Source organism: Magallana gigas, chromosome 6 (genome assembly GCF_963853765.1).
Source record: "Magallana gigas chromosome 6, xbMagGiga1.1, whole genome shotgun sequence".
NCBI lineage: Eukaryota > Metazoa > Mollusca > Bivalvia > Ostreida > Ostreidae > Magallana > Magallana gigas.
In genome coordinates, this window is record NC_088858.1 from 40265958 (window position 1) to 40291236 (window position 25279).

A 25279-nucleotide genomic window follows, 5' to 3' on the forward strand; every position below is an offset into this window, starting at 1 on the left:
TAGAACAGAAAAAGAAATCCCTAGGGCAGAAGTTTAAAAAATGTGCAAATTTGGTACATTTCAAGCAAAATCCCATAGGGTCCTATGTTAAAAATTAACAAACTTTGAGATGACCCCTTAAACAAACGGTATGGTAAATGTCTTATTTTTTTATCTTAAAATAATAATTATATCAGTAGAAATTCTTGTAAAAAATTTCATTCAAAAATCTAGGGCAGAAAAAAATTAGACCTGGCCTCGTTAAACAAATTTGAATCCACACTATCTGAGGATGCCTCCACGCCAATTTGAGCTTTCCTGGCCTTATAGTTTTTAAAAGAAGATTTAAAAAAATTTTCTCTATATATTCCTATATAAAAATTTATTCCCCCATTGTCCTGATAGTTTTTGAGAAGAACATTTCTAAAGATTTAAAGATTTTCTCTATATATTCCTATAGTTTAAGCTTTTTTGGCCAAATAATTTTTGAGAAGAAGGTTTTTAAAAATCTTCTCTACACAATCCTATGTAAAAATCCATTCCCCCATTGTGGCCCCACCATACCCCTGGGGACCATGATTTGAACAAACTAGAATCTACACTACCTGAGGATGCTTCCACATAAATTTCTCAAATAGTATTTGAGAAGAAGATTTTTAAAAAATACCAACAAATTTTCAATAATTCTAAATTACAAATGTATCTCCTCTTGTGCGTGACCCTTCATTTGAACTAACTTGAATCACCTTTGCTAAGTGATGCTTTGTGCCAAGTTTGGTTGAAATCTGCCCAGTGGTTCTGGAGAAGAAGATGAAAATGTGAAAAGTTTACACCAATGACAACGCTAGCTGCAATAATGTAGCCCTCTCCCGATTTTTTTTTTTTTGGGAGAGGGCTACAACCCCATAGTATCTCCGTATGGTGCAAGTGCGGGAGTGATTCACTCCCGCATCAATTTCGTCTCAAATCATATATAAATGACAATAACATTTGCATTTTTTACCTGAACTCAAACGTTGTAGATGTCTATGGCATAAATTAATCCAAAAATATCAAGTATAGTCCATATATCGGTTATTTTTCGTGTATGTCAACATCGCAAGTTGAATTTGTCCGCCATGTTTAATGACCTTGACCGGTTTTATTTTTTCATTGGGACAGCCAATGAGAATTCAGGAGCGGATCTTGAACTGAATAAAGGAATTCCCCTATTTTAAACATTATTAACGCGGTAAATACGAATTTTCCAATATATAACATTTCCTTAAATGATGTTTTAGTGATAGAACAAGGTAAGGTCGATTATTTACACTGACATTCACTTTATCAAGCCAATGAAATCTCCAAACGTAAATCCCATAAAATCACGCGAGAGCTGTCATGGCTGCTGAAAAAGATGACTGGTAAACATGCTGATGTGTTCTATCTGGTTTTGATTTATATACGGTTAGTTTGTTCAACCAGAATTAAAAAATCATTTTATCTAAAGGAAGTCAAATATAAAATCGATCTTTTCAGACCGAAGTCAGCCGTATTAAAAAATTAATTTTGCACCATTACGGAGATCCTGTGGAATTGTAGCCCTCTCCAGTAAACATCAGATATAAAAAATCGGAGAGGGCTACATTATTGCAGCTATGACAACGCCAACACCAACGCCAACGACGACAGACAATGGACAAATTTTGATTAGAAAAGCTCACTTGAGCTTTCAGCTCAGGTGAGCTAAAAGCTTCAAGATACTAGTACCACACATTCTTGAGCCTTCCAAAGAGCAAATTGAACTCTGATAACGTTATACATATCTTGACAAAGACTTAAAAACAATTTTTGGTACAGCTGTACAATTCTTTGTGTAATGTGGTACCTAGAAAGTAGAAACACTGATATAAAATCTTGTTACACTCCTGCCATTTAGAGTACTGACAAGTTTAAAACAACACAGAGTCATACATCAAATATACTGCATGCCTCTAGAGGAGATAAGAAACACTGTTACAGAAATATGCCAATAAACTTAACACAAAACATCCTGGGAGATCATTCCAGGTTTCAAATTATCTCTGATAAATACACACTGACAACTAAAAACTGCAAATAAATTACCAGCTTGATGCAATGAATAACAGCTATCAAAAGTAGAGCATATTCACTGGAAAAGTCTATTTAAAACTTAGCAACTAAAGTATGTGCAAGGACAAATATATATCGGTAGTTGCATAATGTTACATGTACCAGTACATGTTTTATGCATGTAAATCTTAACTCGAATCATGCATAAAAAACTTCCATATATGTCACGAAATTCAAAAACCACATTTTAATATCAAAATCAGCAATAAAAAATAAGCCATTTGTGATATTTCAACTAGAACATGTATTTCAATTCATTCATTTACAAAACAATCTACTTTCATTTTGGCTCAGATTTTTGTTCAGATTTAGGTTCATTATGTGCTGTGATAGGGGTGAACCCCGGGGGTACATAGTCTGTATCTTTAGGAGCGATAGCAAAAAACTTGAAGCCCCATCCCATTTGCTGAGGGTGCATTAGTCTCCAGACACTCTTCATCATTGCTCTTCTGGTTTCAACGTCCTTATCCTGCATCAGCGCCTAGTTTAATAAATAACATAATTTTTTAGTCAAAGACAAACTGTCATGATCACTTCAAATAATTGTATGTTCATATGATATACACATGAACATACCTAAATATAATCAGAAAATTTTAATAATAATAAATAATAATTATGATCATTAGGATAGGTCAAAATTATAATGTGTCTGTTTGGCACAAATTACTGGCAAGTTTAAAGTTGAGCATATCAAAGGTATGCATCAAAGAGCTACACACTAGAAATGACCTTAATAGCAGATGTAACAATTTTAGAAAAAAGTTTGATGCACATGGGCCAAAAAATGTGTTGCAAATCAAACTCAAATCTGATCTACAAGTCTATTCAATGCTGCACACCAAAAAATCATCTCAATGCAACAAAAAATCTTTAAACTTTCCATATTTGAAATAAACTTATTCAAAGGATAATAACTTAATCTAGGAAATCGAAATTGGTGAAATAGACACAGAGTAATCACTAATAAGGATCACATGTACATTTATATACTGTGGAATCATTTTTATTCATGTCAATTTTCATTGAATGCAAATTTTCAAGGACTTTTTAATCAATTTGATCCACAAATCACATTTAAATGTTCACTGAAGTGAAATTTTGTAATGATATGGCCATCAATTTATGTGCGTTTATCCTTGAAACTGTGATTTTCACTACATCTTTGAAAACATGCCAATGAATACTAATACTAATGAAACCATAGAACATGTATATGGTAAATCAACAACAGACAGACAGTACCTGTAGCCTGGCTCCTATCCCCATTCCATTCAGGAAATTGTTCTGTGTCACAGGACCAAATGTTTTCACTAAACATAGAAAAAAAACATGCATCATAAAAAATGTTAGATTATTCAATTTTCCTTCTTTCACCGCTGCTCTTCAACTGCGAGTGCATAAAATTCTAAATTAGAATAAACCTTGTGTACTATAGGAAAAAACTGTTCAGGTATTTAATTGAATAGCGAGCATCGTACCATTCTCTCCACAACAGTGTTTAAAATAGGCAAAGTCCACATCAGCAGTCAGATCCGCTGATCCTGGCATCTCGAGAGGGTCATACAACTTGTGGGCTTTAAAAGCCTGTAAGTATACATTTACTTTATATCAATGTTCCATCAGCATCCAAATAGATGAAGGATAATTTGTGCTCTGATTCTTCTGAATGCTGTCCACCTACTCTGACAAATATAATCAAGTACTTTTGATTTACCTGGTAAACTTTGTCAATATACATGCACGTATCAAAATGTTTTCTTCCTTATCCGTAACTGTCTGTTGAGAATGTAATGACTTGTTGACTCAATTTGTAATATCGTTAAAGTTATAATTAAAATATTTGGTGCACATACCCGGTAACTTAATTGTCATACATGAGAGAATCCAGCAGAGATTTGTTTTACCCTAAATGTGTCTTTCTTTGTTCCTTCGTGCCCGTAGTCAATAATCAGTGCCCGTCCACCATGATCGCTGACTCTCTGTGAAATTTTCTGCACTATTATTCCACTTTCTGGGCTTACTTCAACATGATCTCTCTCATCTGTCTCTGCCAAATGCTGAAATTTTGTCAAAGCATAATCAGTTGGATTTACAATTTTTATATTGTGCATCATTAGGAAAAACAGTTTCTTCTCTTCACATACTTACTGTGAGAAATGCCTTTGCATTGGTGGTTGGTCCACGAGACATGATAAATCGTAGTCCTCCTCCCTCTTGAATATCTACTAATATCTCATGCCATTCACCATCTTTTTTCTAAAAATCAAATGTTATCTGTGCATTTACGATAAAAAAAGTTATTAATAAACATTTATTCAAGTACATACACCATATGATAATTATAAATACCTAAATAATACTAGTAAAATAATAATAATGGAAAAATTGTTGCAGATGTAAAATTCCGTACAATGCAACATTTCCAGGAATCTTTTCCCTGCAAATTACTATTATGGTAGTGGTATATAAACTTCCAATATGACCACTTGGTCATAAAGTTTGGTGGGTATGATACACCAGAACTCCCATGTTTTCAGGCCCAAAGTGGGCATGCAGACCACAGGTATACAAAAGTGTTTATTATTACGTTACATAATTTATAAGATGGACTAAGTCTCTAGTCAATTCATTCATAAAATTATAACTCATCTCTCTCACATTGCCAAGGATATCTACATGTATGTCAAAGAACATTACAGTACTAGTAAATGATCTGATCATGAAAGCTAATAAACTACCTGAAATTTATAGATGGGCAAAATATCAAAAAACTCGTGGGCAATAACACATGAACGCTCGTTGGGTACTTGGTCTAAGAACCTGTGCCAGTGAACCTCTGGTCCATACTTGGACCTCTGGGACTCTACAACAGTGTCTTCAGGAGTTGTTGCCCCTGTGAGAGCCTCTAACTGGAATTGTCTCATCTTTGGACTGACTTCTACCAAGTGAAGGGAAATTGCTTTGTTGAACTCTTTAAACTGGGAAAACACCTGGGAAAGCAGAGAAAATAGTTTTTAAAAAGGAGATACAGTTGAACCTCGTTATCTCTAACTAGATGGGACTGGTTAAAAACTTCGAGATATCTGAGTATTCAAGATATTAAGGGTAAAATACTTAAAGTTTAAGTGTTTGGGACTAAAACATCACTTCGAAATATCCATTGTATTCGAGATATCGGTGTTCGAGATACCGAAGTTCAACTGTAAATATTATTACAAGAGTTTTCAGCTATCATAATTTTTCCCACTTTAATCTTGGGCTATTTATGCTACCAGTAAACAAATAAAAAGTAACATACAAGGAAGGAAGGAATTTATTTGAAAAGAAACATTTTTCATTGATTTATACATGTACCCTCATCATATCTGCTGCAAGCGTTCCCTTCCCTGGTCCCAACTCCACTATCTGTAGCTTATCTGGTTTACCCATTTGTTGCCATTCGTGAACACACCAAATGCCAATCAGCTAAAATGGAAAGAAAAAACTGATTAACTGACTATACCACATACTGTACTTCAACTCAATGTTTTTTATACTCATGCAATCATAATTCTGATGACATATCAAAATACATGTTAGTTAATATTATAGAGTTCAATTTTGGTATCTTGAGAATGGGTACCATACTCACTGCATGATGTCAAAGAGAATTTGAAGTCTCAACCATTTATTCTACTAGAATTTTAATTTGATATTTCAAATCTTCAGACTCCTGTGGAGTTTGGGATAAATAGGTTTGACTGTAGTTATAGTCTGTCCCAAGTTATTGCTTCCATCAATTATTGATGATTTTTAATAAAAATACACTTACCTGCGAAAGAAGTACAGTTGAAATCAATGAAATGGAAAATATCCAAGATATCTTCATTGAACAATTATCCCTTTTCACTCATAAAATTTCCCAGGAACAAAAACAAATTTCTTACGGAGACATAATGGGAAATGTTTACATCTTTTCTCCATTGGGAAGTACTTGGGACACCTCGCGCAATTTTTCAATGTTATCATCCGGGCTTATTAATGGCTGATGCAATGCAAAATCTCCATAGACTTTTTATTTTGGGATGTGTATTGAAACCTGAAGCGGTAGAGGGGGCGTTTCAAAACAGATAATCTGGACAATTTTCATATTATTGGATGAACGTAGTTTGAGTACAAAGGTATTTATTATTATTGAAATATCAAGTGAAAAGTGGTGGAAGCAAAAACTCGGGACAGAGTATAAAGTATTGTATTGTCAGTATAATCCACTATTCTTACCTCTCCAAACATTTGGTTGATTTCAGGGGAGGTAATGAAGTCACCACTCTCTCCGAACACCTCATTTTTTATGTAGTAGCCCTAACAAGATTAAAACAAACATAACATTTTATTGATAATTTAACTTGTTGTGTTTTCAGATTACTCAGAAAACCCCCACAAGAAGCCACATAATATTACTTATTAGGTTTGTTACTGACTGTTTAAAGAAATTTGTGGGGTCGGTAAAGTCCATAGAAGGCGAGGCTCCGCCTCGCCTTCTATGGACTTTACCGACCCCACAAATTTCTTTAAACAGTCAGTAACAAACCTAATAAGTGTTTTGTTTTGTCGAGGACCTAAAGTTTGATATGTAAACAAACGTTTGTGTAGAAAATCAGTTCAAATAACGTTACGTCCGCCATGTTGCGCTATAAATTTTGACGCTTGCCTTTTAAAGAAATTTGTAAGGCAGCCACGTGACGCGTTTCATCCAATGACGTCGCGACATTCTAGTCCGAGGCAAAACAAAGAATTTCATAACTCTTCATTCCTCAACCAATACATAATTTACAGTCCTTTGATTGAATTTTCATTATGCATCTGTTTTTGATCCCTTACAGTGACTGGGTTAGTTAGGACTTCTTTCATATACTCAGCGATACTCAGTGGTCCGTTGGCCTTGATTCGTGCTGTCAGGTGCCGCATAAAAAACTCCTTGAGATCCAGTGGTTCTTGTGTGCATAAGTCTCGCTTGATCTCATGCTGTCTCCCTGCAAGGCACAAGCTTTAAAAATTTAACAAGGTTTTTTTTTTCAACTTAATAAATAAGTGCTGTATAATATTATTTATATGAGTCATGAAGTACATATTTTGTGGTTTTTTTTAAATGAACAATTAAGTATACTTTATATATAGTATGTACTGTAGACAGTGGGGTATGTAAATTTGTTTGATAATACATTAAAATTGTACTAGATTTTATGTTAACACACTGCAGTTGCAGGTAATTAAAGAAAAGAGTCTGCAGTATAAATCATTTTCGCCCAATCATGATTCATAATACATGCAGATATACTTCAATATCATAATGCAGCAGTGATAAACATAAATTTATAGTTGATACGCTTTCATATATACATGTAGTTAATTTTCAGTTTTTCTACGATGATGAAACACCAAACAACATTGCATTACTTCCTAATCTGTTTACGCCCGTAAGTCTAGAGAAAACAGACCACGTCAGTCCAGGTATATTTCTACGTGACATTGCACACACGTGCATCACGGCAAGATTGGAAAACCCCCTTTCCCGAATAACCTCGGTTTCGAATGACAAATCGCCACGTCTATTTAAATTTAATATTCATACTCACTGGTGGTATTTTTTCAATTTTCTTTGATTAGATACTTTCATGACTTTAATGTAACAAGAAGATAGTAAAAGGACTATGAGTTACTATTGTAAAATAATTGATTTATCCAGATTTTGGCTATAAATACAGGAACTATATCGTTTGTAAAAGCACGCGGAATCATATCCTTTGTATGTTCTCGGTGCGTGATAAATTTAGAATCAAAACAAAATTAGCATATGGGCTTGTTACTTAGATTGGAGGTGTAAAAGTGACAGAAGAACTTGTAGTAAATGACTTCTTTACTGTTAAAGTGTTTTGTGTTGCTTGCCATTTCTTTGCTGTTAGATGCAAAAAATGGAAGCAAAAGTCAACCAAGTGCATGCTTCTGCAAGGTAAGAGTTTCCATTTCGAATTATCTCTATATTTTTTAAACCTCTCAACTTTTATGGATTTACAGTTTTTAACCTGCTGATGACTATAGCTTTATGAGAAACAGTTTAAGATACACTAATTTGATTTTTGTCCTGTTACATTGTCTCGTGTTTCTAAATTTTTAATCAATAAGCACCATACTCTGCAATGCCTCCGGGCTCCAAACACACCGATACCGGTATTTGTTTATATAACATTTATGTAAAGTAACTGTTGTTGAATATTAAATATTAGACACTGTGCTCATATAACAAGCAATATGAGGGCCTCATCCCCTTCACGGTGACTATAGTACTGCTCTTTTGCAGGGCAAAATGACATAGTTTGGTGAAATATGATGTAACGCAAATTCATTTAATTATCTAATTACTAAAACTTGGCAAAGTATATAATTTTGCCCTGCAAGAGAGTAGTACCATGGTTATCATGAAGTGGTATATAAATGTGCCTGTGGTTTCTGTATATGAACATTTAGGGTTTTGATTAATTAAATTTGATGGCTTTTAAGACCAGAATTCTACATATAACTTTGAATTCAAAGACCGGTATCTATGAGTGTCGTTATTTTCAAACAGTTTCAAAATATTAGTGATCTGGCTATATGTGCTCAGATTTCATATCTTTCAAACTGGCCCTTTATTTTATAGAAAAGAATCCATAAATTATAGTCGTAACAAGGAAGGAAAAAGTTGAATAGCATCTTACAAAGAGATGACATGATACTGGTTCACATCTTCTATGTATTGCAGTTCAGTGCATTCATGGAAATAGATGTGGATTTGTAACATTTGTTAGTAAAAGAGCCCTCGGCAATGTCGGCATTGTTGATGGCTCAGTAATGAACAATATGTTTTTTCAATGGTGTACACATAGACATACAGAGATGACTGTATCTTGTGAGATTGTGAAAATGTAATATTGAACATGGTATTATAAGATTGATCTTTAGTTTTACTTGTTTATATTTGTTTTTGTGGATTAGACTGCCTAAAAATTTGTCTGTAATTTTTTTAGGATATGTAAGGAAAAATGTGCATGCATGTAACATGAAATACATATATGATGCTCTCTCTCTCTCTCTCTCTCTCTCTCTCTCTCTCTCTCTCTCTCTCTCTCTCTCTCTCTCTCCTTTTCAGCAGTTATTACAATAAATAAATGTATGATAAGATATTGTACTCATATTGATAGATTATCCTAGACAATGTAAAGTTACTATATGTTCATCATGTAAAATTGCAATCATGTCTGATTATTTATTGAATTCGTAGAAACAGATAAAGCTTTTAACAGCTGATTGAATTCATTCAAATTTCCATGTGGGAAACATCTGCTATTCACCTGACAGTGCTATGTTCGATAAAATTGGCAGACAGAACGATTTATTATGTGTACTTGGTGCTATATATTGACTTAATGACTTCACCATATGTATAATTTATCAACTTCAAATCAAATTGCACTGATGGCACAGTCACAGTATCAAATATAAATAGATTTGAAAAGATTGTAGCCATTGAACATAAACAGGAAAGCTTTGAATTATCGTTGATTTTGTTAAGATTAAAAATAGGAGTGGGCATCAAGAAAATTGGATTTTGCAAAATCAAAGTGCAGTTTATAATGCATGTATAAACAAGTTGCTGTCCTTAAACTAATTAAAAAAGACTGCAATATGGAAATATGAAAACCTTAAAATTATCACAGATTCCACCGACTCTAGCCCCCCTACTTTGATATGAAGACATCTACAGAGCTCGAGGAGATCTCTAATTGCAAAAGTGATATGATGCATATCATATTAGTAGCAAGCCTGGATTTAGTGCCTTTACCCACTAAATGTGTGCATTGTATTACATAGAGCACTGACCTTTCACTTCAGAATTAAATATAATTATGAACTAATCTAAAATAATGAAGATTGCATGTATAGTATCAGACATTCGGAGAATTCACTGTTTGCACACATATTACACAATCACTTCACAATACTTTGTTAGCTATACACCTTCTGTAAATTGATTTTGAATCATATTTTGATGCATTTTTCTTGAAATGTAAACTTTATCCAGAGAAAATTATATAAAGTTACTTACAGGTAATTAATTAATCATGCTTAAATGCTTAAAAATTTTACTCAGTAAGTATAAAAGCCCCGTCTACTAAAAATATAGGTAAGCTATTATGAAAAACAACCAAGCATCACGATTTATGCTATTTGATGCATGTTGCAGTTTCATTATAACTTTAACATATTCCATGATTCTGTCAGTTCATATCACATGCCGATCATTTTTTTTAAAGAAATACTTCTTTTTCTGTACTGTTCACCAACAATTTTACAATTATAGCTCCTTAGAACATATGCATATGGCATGGAATCCCAATCCCGATTCAGATAAACGTTAGCTAGCCTGGTTCCCTTAGCTACCCATGATATTGCGCAAGTACCAGGCTAGCTCATGTGCAAGCTGAATTTTCCTCATAGCATCCGGTTAAACTTTGAGGTCTACGCAGAAAGTACTCTTTTGTATGATTTTTGTTTGTTTACGCATTTTATGATCTTGTTCACAGACATTTGTTAAATATGGGCAAAATCAAATGTAGCTGCAAAAATGTCCTCTCCTGATTTTTAAAATTTTTTTTGGGGGGGGAGGGGGGCGAGAAGGAGAGAAAACATTATTTCAAATTTTGAATCTTTTGGCAATGCTACTAATAAAACCCACTAATATTAAAGTTCCTAACATCCTCAGAGCTGAGGTCTACTGATTTACTGTGTAGAGCTGTACTTGTAGCTTCAGGGAGAGGTGGATGACTGTTCCTGTAAAGTAGAGAACCTGGACTCCCTCAACAACAGAAAGGTCTATCCCGTCCTGAAGAGCCTGCTACAGAGGGACTACTTTCGATACTTTAAGGTAATCTACAAATTATTTCTCTTTGGATGGGAGAGGGTAAAAGGGGTCACTTTTGTTGTTATTATGCCAAAAAAGGGATTAATAAAAAGAAATATGCTTGGGAGATACTTCTGTGTTAGTTTACAATATTTCATATTGGTATTTATCCAGAATAATGAGACACATTGTAGTCTGTAACAATTACTTTTATTCAGTTTGGTTAAATTATTCTATAAAATATATTCTGTATTTTGATGAACTTGAATATAAATGGCACACATGTCTGTTGTAAATGTCAATTCTATATTGAATTCATAATTACATGTACATGAATTCAGATGATATGGCTGTTCATATTTTTTAAAAAAACTCCATTAGGAATAATTCAAGGTCTAGAACTTTTCAGGGTCATGTCTGCAATTATATTGTATTGTCAATACTTGAAACCATTAGAAGTTAGATTAATAAGCATCAGAGGAAGAGGTCCTTAATTGATACAAGTATGTGTACTTGTGATAAAAGTCTGAGAGTCACCGAGACCTCCAAACACAATGTTCCTCATGTAAAAAAGTGTGGCAATCTAGATTCTGACCACAGACTTTGTTCTTTTATTACATGAAGCTCGTATATCTAATTTAAGAAAGATCTTTGACATTAGTTTATTTGGACACAGACTTATTTTCATTGTACATTTTTTTTCGGAGACTAATAAATCATTTGTAATACTGAAAAATTATTAGATTTCATGGTGGCTCAATTTTTGTGGAATTCGTGGGTACCTCTCATCCTTTAATTAAGATCCTCCACGAAATAATAAATGAGGGTAATGAAGTAAAATTTTTGTTGGTACAAGAGAATACACAAAGTTACATCCCCACAAACATATAAGATTTAAGCAATCCATGAAAGTTGGCCCTCACAAATTGCAATGATTCCAGTATGCTGATTTATGCAAACATGACACTCGACATGAAATGACTTTGAAATTTAACAAATAATTCTATTAGCAATTCAATTTCCAAATTTGAACAAGACATATAAAAATTTATTTAGTACATGTAATTGACATAGATCGGTAATTCCCATCCACAGCAAGGTTGGTGTGAAGAAATCCAAAATATCTAGGTATTATAGTTTGTCACAAAAATAAATTTGTATTTGATTTCAGATTAGTGTGTACCATACACATGTATAAACTTTTAATGTGTGTCTGCTTTGAATATGTTTTTAGGTGAATTTGATGAAACCCTGTCCATTTTGGTCGGACGACAGTCGCTGTGCTCTGAAGGACTGCCATGTTCAGTCTTGTACAGAGGTAAAAATAAAACGAAAAAGAAAATCATGTAAACGGGCATGTATGGAAAATATTGTACATGAATAAACAGGAAATATTTTTTTTTTTTAAACTAAACAAATCGATAACGATATTTATTTCATTCCCATTAGTCTTTTAAAAAAACATGCATTGTTTGTAGGCATTGCCTCAAACAAGTTATTTTCCTGGATTAAGGCTTTGTAGAAATCTATGCATAATATGCAAACTTAATTTTGAAGGTATTCCAGTGGAAGCAATTTTTTTAAATGGTGAAAAGATTATTGATTTTGTCTTGAAATACAGTATTACAATGTAATAGTAAATGAGTTTTCCTAGACTAATCAACTAACCCTGATAAGGCTGTAGGCAATGGAAATGTGTTGTATGATAGATTAGAAGATTTGTTTTGAATGTATTTTTTTTTTTTACATTTAAATCTTGAAAACATGGTTGAGTTTATTTTTTTTACATTTCTTAAGAATCTGTGAATGCATAGTACCTTTATGAAATGCAAATACATGTACATAGTCAATTATGTATTTTAAAAAAACTTGTCTACTTTTAAGTACAAATTTAATGTGCATGGTATCCATGGTATCAGCAATGTAAATTTTATTTATTACAGCACAACCTTCATGATTGCTAGTAATATTCATCTTAATAGATCTATATACATGTATTAGATAGCTACTCCATCAAATCATGTGCTTGAATGCTGTTGCCATAAGCTACAATATACTTATACATTATTTTAATTAAAATTTTGATGGGTGCTATAGCACTTGTAAAGAAAATCAATTTTGATGGTATGTGTTTATTTTCCAGGATCAAGTACCTGAGGGTTTGAAGGGAAATAAAAATGAAAGGGAACCCAACAAGGTGACACTTATTACCTGTACATACTTAATATACGTTTGTGATTCCAAGTGATTCAAATTAACAAACAATATACATATACCCAAATATGCATACATGTACACTCAGGTAAACAACATCCTGAAATATGCATACAAATCAGTTTATAAACAACATCCTAAAACGTGCATGCAAGTACAACTCCAGTTAAACAACTTCTTGATACAAATTTTATTAGTCAAATTTACCAGTACATGTATAATGTTGCAATGTTGTTTTATGTCCATGAAACCAAAGAAAAAAAAGCAGCAAAACAATAGACTGTAGCAAATGAAGACTGTATGGTATATAGAGTGCATAAACAATTCTTGTCTTATAACAATTTCTAAAATTCTGTATGACAGTACTCTAAGGAAGCTCAGAAAGAGGAGCCGAACTGTAATGAGGAGAGAGAGCTGGGGGCTCTAGACAGAACCATCAGGTAGGGTGTGACCTTGTGTGCCATATGTTTCATACCAATTTATGAGAAGGGATTAGGAATTAGGGGAGGGGTGGGGGATTTATCTGGCAATATTCACAATATCCAGTGTCTTTGTGATAACACTACGAATCAAAGTAAATTTTGTTTATTACAGCACAACTTTTATGATTGCTAGTAATATTTATCTTAATAGTTCTATATATTAGATAGCTACTCCATCAAATCATGTGCTTGAATGCTGTTGCCTTAAGCAACAACATACTTATACATGATTTTAATTAAAACATATATAGTTCAATAATTTCATCATTGATGCATGCTTTTTTTTTAGCCATATTCAACATGTGTTGCTTATTATTCAAGATGACAGTATAATGATGAAAAATGACCGCAATGATCACCTCATTATACTCAAAGAATGATTCCTTATAAGTTATTCCTTAAATCCTATTAAGTGGGATATACAAGAATTGCTGTGTAATCTCTGCTTGAATTTGCTTCCAGTGCAGAGAGCATGGAGGCCTTTAAGAACTGGACCCAACACGATGACAAGCAGGAAACCTTTTGTGAAATAGATGGTAAGATTCATTCATTTGCATTCAAAGATTGCTTAATGCATTTTTATTTTGGCTGTCCATCTCAGTGTAGTCTTTGCTTTGGCATATTTTTAGCATTTGTACATGTATTAATTTTTTAATGTGTTCATTACATGATGAAAAGGTAAAGGGCAATGTGTTCTAGTCTATAGACTCTTGCTCTTCTGTTCATTGGACAAATGTGTTGCTGTTAGTCAGGTGATAAGATTCGTCCATTGATTCTGCAATGGAAACTGATCTGTTTTGTACTGCGCCGTGATTCATTTTGTTCTGTTTGACAACCCAATCTATATTGCACCTTTCTTTCAGATGAATACACCCCAGATTGTCAGTATGTGGATCTGCTGTTGAACCCAGAGAGATACACTGGCTATAAAGGAGCATCCCCTCACCGAATCTGGAAGAGTATATATGAGGAAAACTGCTTCAAGTAGGTGTTCTTTAAAATCTTCTTTGTATCATGACTATATGTTCATTTTTTTTTTTTTTTACAAAAAAATGTGTGAAGTGTCTATTATAGCTCTACTGTTTATTTTCAACAGACCAGAAAAATTGGTATATGGATCTAAGAAAAGTCTAGCAGGTAATGTGAATGCTTTATTATCTTGTTTACACACATATAGAAGCCAATGAATCACTATTTTATGATGTGAATATGTTTTTAATTGCATAATTAAATTTATGTGGGCAGACGTTTGAATTGAGAATATATAAATAATTTGGCTAGAACTTTATTTTTGCTAGATGTACCACTTTTTGTTCAAGATATTTTCCGAGGTTTGTTCAGCACGTGAACAATGTTCTGGTTCAATGCACTTTCTATCCATTCATTGGCATTAGGGGCAACTTATGTGAAAAAGGTTGCACTTCAAATATTTTGATTTATATTTCTTATTTTATGTATTCATGTCTAGTTTTTCAAGGATATGGTAATATCAAGATAATTCACCTAAAGAAACCGCTAATTTTTTCCTGTGAAGAACATTTACTTTATTGTTCTTTGCTCTGAAAAAAGCTATTAAGATAGGATCCAAATTACCCCTGTTTTTCTTTCTACCACTATTATGTTGTTTTTTTTTCACTCAGGGTTTGGTGTTTTGATTTTTATACCCCCCGCAAACAAAGTTTGGGGGGGTATATAGGAATCACCTTGTCCGTCCGTCCGTCCGTCCGTCTGTCCGTCCGTCTGTCTGTCCGTCTGTCCGTCTGTCTGTGCAATCGTGTCCGGTCCATATCTTTCTTATGGAGAAACATTGGAAGTTCTTACTTCACACATAGATTGCTTATGACCTAAAGGTGTGTCATGACCTTGACCCAAGGTCATTCGGGCAAGGTCAAGGTCACTGGCAGAAAAAGTGCAAAACTCTTGTCCGGTCCATATCTCTCCTATGGAGAAACAGTGGAAGTTCTTACTTCACACAAAGATTGCTTATGACCTAAGGGTGTGTCATGACCTTGACTCAAGGTCATTCGGGCAAGGTCAAGGTCACTGGCAGAAAAAGTGCAAAATTCGTGTCCGGTCCATATCTTTCTTATTGGGAAACATTGGAAGTTTTTACTTCACACAAAGATTGCTTATGACCTAAGAGTGTGTCATGACCTTGACCCAAGGTCATTTGGGCAAGGTCAAGGTCACTGGCAGAAAAAATGCAAAATTTGTGTCCGGTCCATATCTTTCTTATGGGGAAACATTGGAAGTTTTTACTTCACACAAAGATTGCTTATGACCTAAGGGTGTGTCATGACCTTGACCCAAGGTCATTCGGGCAAGGTCAATGGAAAAAAATGCAAAATTTGTGTCCGGTCCATATCTTTCTTATGGGGAAACATTGGAAGTTCTTACTTTACTCAAAGATTGCTTATGATTAAAGGGTGTGTCATGACCTTGACCCAAGGTCAATTGAGAAAGTTCAAGGTCATTGTTTCAAAAAAGCTAAATTCTGTCTGTGTCATGTCTTGTATTAATGGAAATATTAGAAGCTAAAAATTAACAGTTTTCAAAAATAAAGCAGTTGTTATTTATAGAAAATGGACAGTGAAATAGATTCATCCAATATTTTCTGTAATAGCAAAAATACATGCGTTATGATTTTTTTCTTAGCGGGGGGTATCAATTGTGAGCTTGCTCACAGTACCTCTAGTTTAAAATTTACTTTTTAAAAAAAAATAACCCTCCCCCAAAAATATTGGGAAAGAATACAGTATTGTGAATTATTATTCCTCTCTGAATATTTTTTTTACATAAAATTACAACAAACATGCTACTCTTTCTAACTGTGAAAAAGTTTCCATCCTATCTGCCCATGGTGAATAGTTATAGAAACTTTTCACCAGCAGCATTCGATTTCCAAACGTTTTAAAACCGGGAACACCTCTGGTGCTCCCAGTTTAAATTCATAGTCTGACAACCCTGAATTGCTTACCATCAAGAAAAACAAGTAAAGTTTTCTTTGGTATGATATAATACCTTTTTACTGACTATCCGGACAATAGCAACTTTGTTGTCCCCCTCAACAATTACTGTTTCCCTATACTTTGCTTTATGAAATAGTTGTTGTCTCCGGGGACAATAAACTTGTTATTGTCCTCATAGCCACTAAATAGGCATATAATATGTTACCGTATATCTTAATTTAAACTGTTGTTAAAAAAAATATGATCTTAAAGTTCCATGCAGTAATTGCTTTATAGAACATAAAACATTTCTTTATTTTATTGGAAAGCACATTTTTTACAACAAAAAAGGCAATGGTGGTCTTTCAACTTTCAACTTATTTACTAATCAGAATTTCTCCCATATTTCTTTGCAGGCTCAATGGAAGGTATGCGGATGGTAGTAGATGTAATAACATTTAGTCTGTGTATACTAACTCTTGCTGTCTCTCCCAATCTGCAGATCAAATTGCATGATGTATTTATATTATGTTTTGTAAATTATAAGTTTTAGCTTGACTAATTAATAGGCATGTATAGACATTGTAGTCTGAGTTTATATTTTCTTCCTGATTTCCATCATATACATAAATTTGAATGAACTATACACAGATTAGTTTATGTAGTATTCTGACTAAAGATTATTAACAAGTGCTTAAAATTACATATACATGTATCTTATTTTTGCAAAAGTAAACAGAACCTATAGTACATCATAGTACATTAGATCCACTCATTGTACTTTGCTTATTTTTGTTGCATATATCTTACATATTGCATTAAGGTACATTGACCATGTCAGTAAGAGAGATAACCTCATCTGGATATATTGATATAATTTTTTTTAACATGTTCAGTTGTTACAAATTTAAAGTACACAGATAATTACATTTTGGCCAGCAGGGTATGCAAAAAATGTGTGCATTTTGATTAACTTACATTTCTTTTCCAATTCCTTATTGCTATAAGTTAAATCCGAGTGAACAGCGTTAATGGACCTTAAACATTGTGTTGACAGAAAAAGCAATGACTTGTTGTAATAGATAATTGCATGCATGCATGTCTGCAGAGTTTAAATTCACATGTAGAATAAATTATTTTCTTTATTTGGAATGGTGGCACTAAAAACTAATGCCCTAAACAACCAATGCTTTAAAAATATAGTATTGCATAAATTAATGTAACTCTACTTTAATACATTTCAAAGATATATTAAAATTTAGTTTTGTTGATTTAGAGTTTGATATATTTCTCACATTACTACTGTGTGTTGAAAGTTTTATGTCTCTTGCTAATTTAGGTCTTTGTTTGGAGCAGCGGGCGTTCTACAGACTGGTTTCTGGTCTCCATACCAGCATCAACCTTCATCTCTGCAACGAGTACCTCTTTCCTGGTAAGTTCTAGATGGTTAGGGAAAAAGTCGAATTCTAGATGGTTGGGAAAAAAGTCAAAAGTTCTCATACATGTTCCTGACAGTGTATATGAGTGGGGTTTTTCTGAGAGTGAACATTTTTTGTGATGATTACAAAAAAATGATTCAGATTTTATTTTTTTGAATATTTTAAGAGATATATGAGCAAGTTTTTGCAAATTTTAGCTTTTATGTATCACCTTGCAGAAAAAAAATCCCATTTATTTCGATAAAGCTCAAATGGCACGTGTGCTTTTGGAAATGCTTGTCAAAATATTAAAGATATCATTTAATAGCAAAAAATATAATATATTTACTTTTCATAGTACCAGTATTTAATGTAATACTGTTAAAACAATTCAACTACTGTAACTGCCAAAATTGAGAATACTGTACCGTTACTTTTTATGCAGCAAAAAACCTACTGTCTGCACCTGAATTTGGCCCAAACACTGAGGAGTTCATTCGGCGATTTGACCCCAAACCCACCAAAGGTCAAGGACCACAGAGGCTGAAAAACCTCTACTTCACCTACTTGGTAGAGTTGCGGGCCCTGGTGAAGGCTGCTCCTTACCTAGAAGAGGTATTGTCTAAGTCAATGTGTTTTCTTCCATTAGAATTATATTCAGTTTCTTCATATTATAATCAGAAAAATTATTCTCCTTTTTCCCAGTTTATTTCATAAATGTTAAAGTTGTCAATTTCAACTTTTCAAAATTGTGGATGATTTTGAGTCTCTATTTTGGGAATCTAGGAAGACTTTTTTACCGGAAATCCTGAGGAGGACAAAGACGTGAAGGAAGGGGTCAAGGACTTCCTGGAAATCATCAAGTGAGGCTCTTAATTAAACTTTTAGGAATTTTATTGCATTGTGTAATCGTTTATGTCAAATTTCTGTTTATTTCCTGTGTGTTTGGTTGAGGTATTTCTGCTTATTTCCTCAATGTAATGTCAACTTGATTTAATTCCAGGTCATTCCCAGACCACTTTGATGAGAGTAAACTCTTTAAGGGGGACCCCAAAGTTGCTGAAAAACTAAAGGTACCTGGGTGCAGTAATGAATCATAACCAGCATTTTGTGTTGCAGTTTATTTACTAACAAAAAGATAGATTTATGTCTAGGTCCATAGTAAGCTTATCGGTTTCTCTAACTGATGTCTACTTGATCAATCAAAGTAGCGTTAAATGAATATTCATGCACCAAATGAAATATCATGTTTAAACTTATTGAATTCTACACACTTTGGGTTGTGACCGCATAAACAATGTGTGTTATGCAAACTGTAATTTGATAATTGAAGCTCAATATCCAACAATGCTAACTGGCATTGGTCAATACTTTAATACGCTATGTGATATTTCCTTCTCATGAGGATCGTATACATGTGGGTCATGGGTTGTGACATTGTAACTTAGTGTAATAAATATCATAATTCACCTAATTATGTATGTTTTATTTGTATTTGTTTTCATTAATTGCAGACTGAATTCCGAGAGCATTTTAGGAATATCTCCAGAATTATGGACTGTGTTGGATGTGACAAATGTAAACTATGGGGAAAATTACAGGTTAGAAATCTGTCCAACTCTTTTCCCCACAATAAACAAAAGCACAAGATGTTTTGCTCTACAGGAAAATATACGAATCATACATTCTATTTGAATTTTCTGTTTCTAAGAGAAAGTAAATGTATGGGGAAAAACTCAAAACTTTACAATATGAATGATATAGAAAAACAATAGTACAATACCTGTATAAATGCTCTTTATTGTTCTCCAGGTACAAGGCATGGGGACAGCCCTGAAGATCCTGTTCTCCGGGGACAGGATTGGGTTGGAGTCCACAGTTAATGCTCATCACAAGCAGAGATTCCAGCTCAGAAGATCGGAAATTGTCTCCCTTTTTAATGCTTTTGGAAGGTATGTGATCGATTAAAATCTACCCTGTACTTATCTTATTAACTAGTTTTCCAGATGAGTTAAGGTAGTCCTATACTCGGCACTAAATGGGCTCAATCATTAAAAGCTTAGCTTTAAATGATAAATATACATTCTAGCAATACATATACAAAAGAAAATATGCATGTTTACATGCTAGTTTGTTTGTTATCACCTCTCAGACGGGTGTACCCCCTTACGAAAATTATTGACAATTATGAAATTTGCCATACGTCCGTTTTTCCTAAAAATAATTAACAATTTTGGGAAAATTAGAACTGAACATACAAAATAGAGTATAAATATTTATTTAAGCCACATCTCATCAATAATTTTGCGCAAATTTTTGTAATTAAGTAAGCTTTATGGACCTGATGTATCAAAATAGAATACAAAAAATGCAATGCTAGTATCGCGTTTGGTAATTTTTTTACTATTTTATGGACTCAAACTTAAATTCATGGTGTTTTTTCTATAGATTGACATCTTAGAAAAAAGATTTGGTAAAATAAATTATATGTTGACGGATTACTTTTCACGCTATAAGCTCTAAACCAAGTAGACCCTGACGAAAAAATCCGTAAAAATCACATTTTGCTACAGTTTTCTGCCTAGCTCTGTCAACAATGTTAGATATCATTTAAACATTAATTAATTGACGATTTATTAAATTCGAAATAGCTTCTGTCTCTAAATTTAAACCGATTTTAGTAAAAGAAAAAGAAAAATTCGGGGGGGGGGGGGGGGCATCAAAACAAAGAAGATATAAGCATACCTGAGATTCTGGTCAATCAGAAACTTGTTTTTCATTTTACTTTAACAGAATCGAGTTTCTCAACATTAATCATTTCTATCTCTCATAGAATACATATATTACCGTTCTAATTGCTTATTACTGCCATTGTTTACAACAGTGATGTAGAGCAAAATCAATACCGGGTATTTAAAACGCTTTGTAAAAGTGGAACCAATATTGTAAAATCCGTATTATGACGTAGTGCGATACTCGGACTACTTTAAATGATACTGCATAAAGAGAAATTCACTTGTCTGAAACTGTTCATTCTTCTTAAGGTGGCTCTATACACCACTTTTTGATGACGCAGTACGCAAAAAAGTAAATCTAAAAGCATGTTTTTCCGGTACTGGCTGATTTAAACTGAGGCGAGTTGTATAGGGACCGCTTTTTAAAAAAAATCGTTAAATGAATAGTCTTAGATTTAATTTGTTAATTGGAAAAATTATTACTTTCAAGTAATGTGACTCCTTCAAATTGTGTCGTATTATTTATCGAAATAAACAATAAAATCAAGTATAATTTTTTAAATAGTTTCTTTCCAATATTTGGTATCTTACCGCGTAGCGCAGTGGGTTAGTACGTTCACTTCAAACCTGTAGGTCATGAGTTCGAATCCCGTAGAGGACACAACAAAATTTAATTTCAAAAATTTTCTTAAACGTATTTTTTGGTTGAATACTGTGAAAGAGAATTCTAAACCGGTGAATGTATCTAAATTATAATATACTTTGATCAACATTAATTTTGACAGATGTTCCTAACCATTATAAGGGGATGGGTGGGTGGCTTTGAATTTCTCTCGGGTTGGGATACATAGATCCTATTAGTTAATTTTCCTCGTTATTTATTTGACTTAGTTTTGCATTAAAGCGAATGAATTCACATATATAGGCCTATAATGAAATATGTGTGTATTTTTCATTCCATCGTGATATTTAGGAAGTTTTCTTCAACTCAGAAATGAAAAATCCCCAAGATGTTTGGGCCTTGGGACTTAGGAACGATAACTCTTACCAGCGGAACTTTTATACCAAATAAAATTTAAAATATTTTTTGTGTTTGTTTGCAATGATTTTCATTCAAATTTTTTATGTCTAAGTTATTGAAATACATTTTCTTATAACATCAAGCAGCTTTTTTTAGATGATTTGTCAACAGAGTAAGAAAATATGAAAAATTATGTTTTGGGGAAATACTAAAAAAAATTGCAATAATAAAATTTTTGAATGTTAAGAAGTATTATATTTATTTTTAGGTGCCCGAAAGAAATATCCATCATATGACCAAAAAAATTCTCTCAATTTGTTAATAGTTAACTTTTTAAAAATTATTTTACAAAAACACGAAAAAACATTAAAAAAATTCTTTAAAAATACCTATAGTACCCCTTCATCATTTTAATATTTGATAAGTATATGTTTTGTGGTCTTCTGTTGAAAATTGGAATAAACTGTGGGTGTATAGAGCCACCTTAACCCATTATCTTTGTATGTGAACTATTAAGGTAAAAATAAATTTATCTGATATAGTAATATATATTATGTGATTTATAAACTGCTTGCTGATCCTATGGTTTTAAGAATTGTGATATGTTTAACAATAACATAATTAGGGGTAAGCAGTGAGTTTTTGAAGCTATTATTTAGAACTCTTCTTTTCTTGCAGGCTTTCCAGTAGCATCCAAACCATAGAAAAATTCAGAAAGCTGACCAGCTGACAGGGGATGGATAAGAAGTAGTTCAGAATCTCTGGAATCTTAATGACTACTGACTACAACAATGGATCTCAGCTCTAAACTTACCTGTCTGTGTAAATCCATGCTAGGTTTAAAGTGGAAAATATCTTCTCATTAAGAAAATCCCCTGCTGTAGAAAAATAAAAACCCTTAAGTTTTGGAAGACCAACCATTCTGTCTCATGTTAGGATGTTTTAGTATGGTAGGTATTTCAGATTTTTCATGCTTATTTCATTCAGTATTTTGTTGTTTTTCAAGATAGATTTTGTCATAATTGTTCTATGCTGTCACTATAAAGGTTTTACATTCCATGTACATTTTAATGGGACCCACCGTTTAATAACCTTATCTAATTCAATAGTTTCTTTTTTCTGAAAGCTAGGTGAAATATATTTTGTGTATAACATCTGGTACAAGAAGATTTCCTAAATATTAAGAAGTAGTGTATTTAGTGTGGTGAGTTAGATTTTTTAAGCAGTGCAATATCTGAGGAACACAAACTCTGTAATAGATTGTGTATACTGAATCTTTTTATCTATGTGATATTTTTAACTCTGATGAAATCATACTTGCTCATTATTGTCTGTAATGTTTGATTTCACACAGAATATAATATGGTTGAGGAATTTATATGCTGTATTTTTATGACTAGAGTACTCTATTAGCCTTGTTATAAAATATATGACAATAAATACATGTACATGTACTACATGTATGTATTGTTGATGAAGTTATCATATTGTGCAGTTTTCCCTATAATTTATTACCAATGTACAACGTTGTCACGTGAGTAAGAGATAAAATTGATTTTTAAAACAGTGGGACTACTTCTTTATAGCTCATCTGTTTTGTTTGTTATTATGGAACTATCTTTACACATGTTTCATCTTGTGTTCATGAAAGGTGCTGAGTAAGGGTAATGCATTGGAAACAGTTAAAAAATAAGAGAACTTTTGATGGATTATAATGCAAATGAATGTTCTCTTAAAATTCTTGACATTAAGAATTCACTGGTTCTTTGTTCATACAATGCATACCATATTCTTACTTTTTTCAGTGTTTTTTTTAAAATGTTGTGTTTTTAAAATAATAACTTTAAACCTTATATCTAAAGGCATGCTTTTTTAAAGTCTCTTATTTGCTCTTTTTGTAATGTTTATAAAATATCGTAAATCTTCAACATAATTGTATCATACGTTTTACAGGAAAATTATTATACAGTAGGAAAGAAGTTATAATTTCATAACATTTTAAAAAATATTGGTACACCTGTATTTTTCAAAACTCAATGGAAAATTTTTAACAAAATGGGGGGGGGGGGGGCTTTTGGCCACTGGATTGGCACCAACACTTCACCAAAAATGCTACTCAAATGAACCACCTACTAGATTGACTTTTTGTTGTAATGGACATGAAAATTGTAATGACATGTACATGTTGAGTACTGTGATATTGTTGAAATGTACTATATTCTCTTCTTTAGATGATATTATTTTTGTTATTTCATTCACATACCCAGATAAAGTATAACGGTGCAGATGTCTTAAATTTAAAAGATTAGGGTGTACATTTTTCCAAAAATTTCAATCATTAGTGTATTTTAGGGCTTATGTGCCATAAATGTATTGTATAAAATAGAAATTTCTGTGTCTGTTTGAGATTCGTATAATGTTTCTTTTTTCACTGGGTATAAGATTGTATAGACAATCTCTAAATGGTTTTAAAGTTGTTTGTAGTTCAAGAAATTGTATTCAACTTTCTCCTTGTGGGTTGCTTTTGTGCTTTGTGCAAAAAAATATGTTTTCTTATGAAATTGAAATCCATTTCAATTTTGACTTTAGTTTTGTTTATGATTGTCAAGGCTTTCAATTTTTAAATCTTTAGGAAAATATTCAACAACCAATATGAGTGCATAATTAATCAGTCAGCTTTTGGAATACATGTGAATTTGAATGCCCCACCCTCTGTTTAAAAAATATCAGTATACGCTAGCAGTCATGTACTGAACTATTTTGAAAGTACAGTTTTGGTGTGGCGCTAATGTGATAAAAAGACATTGCGTAGAAATACCTGGTAAAGTGATTCTTTTATCTCCCAACCAGCTACTGGTTGTTTTGATGTTTGTTCATATTAAAATGCTTATTTATACTAAAAAATATTCAAGTTTCTCCTTAGCCCAGTTCAGATTTGTGTATTGAGGTTTTAAAGATGACAACTGGAAACATGTTGAGTGGATCTCAGTACTTTTAGTACATGAACCACTGTAACTGTACTTTGATTTGATATTGCTAATAGCTACTGAAGTTGTATATAATGGGGGTAAATTAAGTCTTTTTTATGCATGTATATTTTTTGAGAAATCCACTTCTCCATAAACATTAAGCTGGTGCAAAAATGCTTTGTCGTAGAATTAAGTTGGAAATGTTTCTTTGTAAAATATAATTTAATATAGAATGTAAACCCTGTAGCATTTACGATAGTTTTATTTAAATTACCATGTCCATTATTGTTGTATATTTATGTGTCTATACCGAAGATCAGTTTGTTGTATTTAAAGTTTGGTCAGTTTCACATTGTTAAGGAGCAAGTTGAATGTTATGTCTTTCTCTTCTTGTTGCTATTCTGCCTTTGTGATTAATTTAAATTCATACTATGAAAGATATATATATTTGCTACATTTT

General features: G+C 32.8%; 2 protein-coding genes across 3 annotated transcripts; one reads left to right on the forward strand and one right to left on the reverse strand.

Moving 5' to 3' along the window:
* Positions 1-2284: 2284 nt before the first annotated feature.
* Positions 2285-7711, reverse strand: LOC105325730 (protein arginine methyltransferase NDUFAF7, mitochondrial). Its single transcript, XM_034468648.2, has 10 exons — positions 7552-7711; positions 6976-7127; positions 6376-6456; positions 5470-5580; positions 4854-5105; positions 4264-4371; positions 4020-4172; positions 3594-3699; positions 3358-3425; positions 2285-2593 (listed from the first exon to the last, which is right to left on the reverse strand). The coding sequence occupies exons 1-10, from the start codon at positions 7637-7639 to the stop codon at positions 2393-2395; spliced, it is 1320 nt and encodes a 439-aa protein (XP_034324539.2). The 5' UTR covers positions 7640-7711; the 3' UTR covers positions 2285-2392.
* Positions 7712-7893: 182 nt separating this feature from the next.
* LOC105325728 (ERO1-like protein beta) lies at positions 7894-24909 on the forward strand. 2 transcript variants are annotated; one of them, XM_011425414.4, is made up of 16 exons: positions 7894-8104; positions 10937-11056; positions 12267-12350; positions 13176-13229; positions 13610-13686; positions 14191-14264; positions 14592-14712; positions 14825-14865; positions 17093-17104; positions 18016-18108; positions 18540-18709; positions 18881-18957; positions 19098-19167; positions 19609-19695; positions 19907-20046; positions 22529-24909. In XM_011425414.4, exons 1-16 carry the CDS (start codon positions 8003-8005, stop codon positions 22578-22580), a joined length of 1374 nt encoding a protein of 457 aa, XP_011423716.3. In that variant the 5' UTR covers positions 7894-8002; the 3' UTR covers positions 22581-24909. The 2 variants fall into 2 exon arrangements, with proteins under 2 accessions (XP_011423716.3, XP_011423718.3); XM_011425416.4 differs by lacking the exon at positions 17093-17104.
* Positions 24910-25279: the final 370 nt, after the last annotated feature.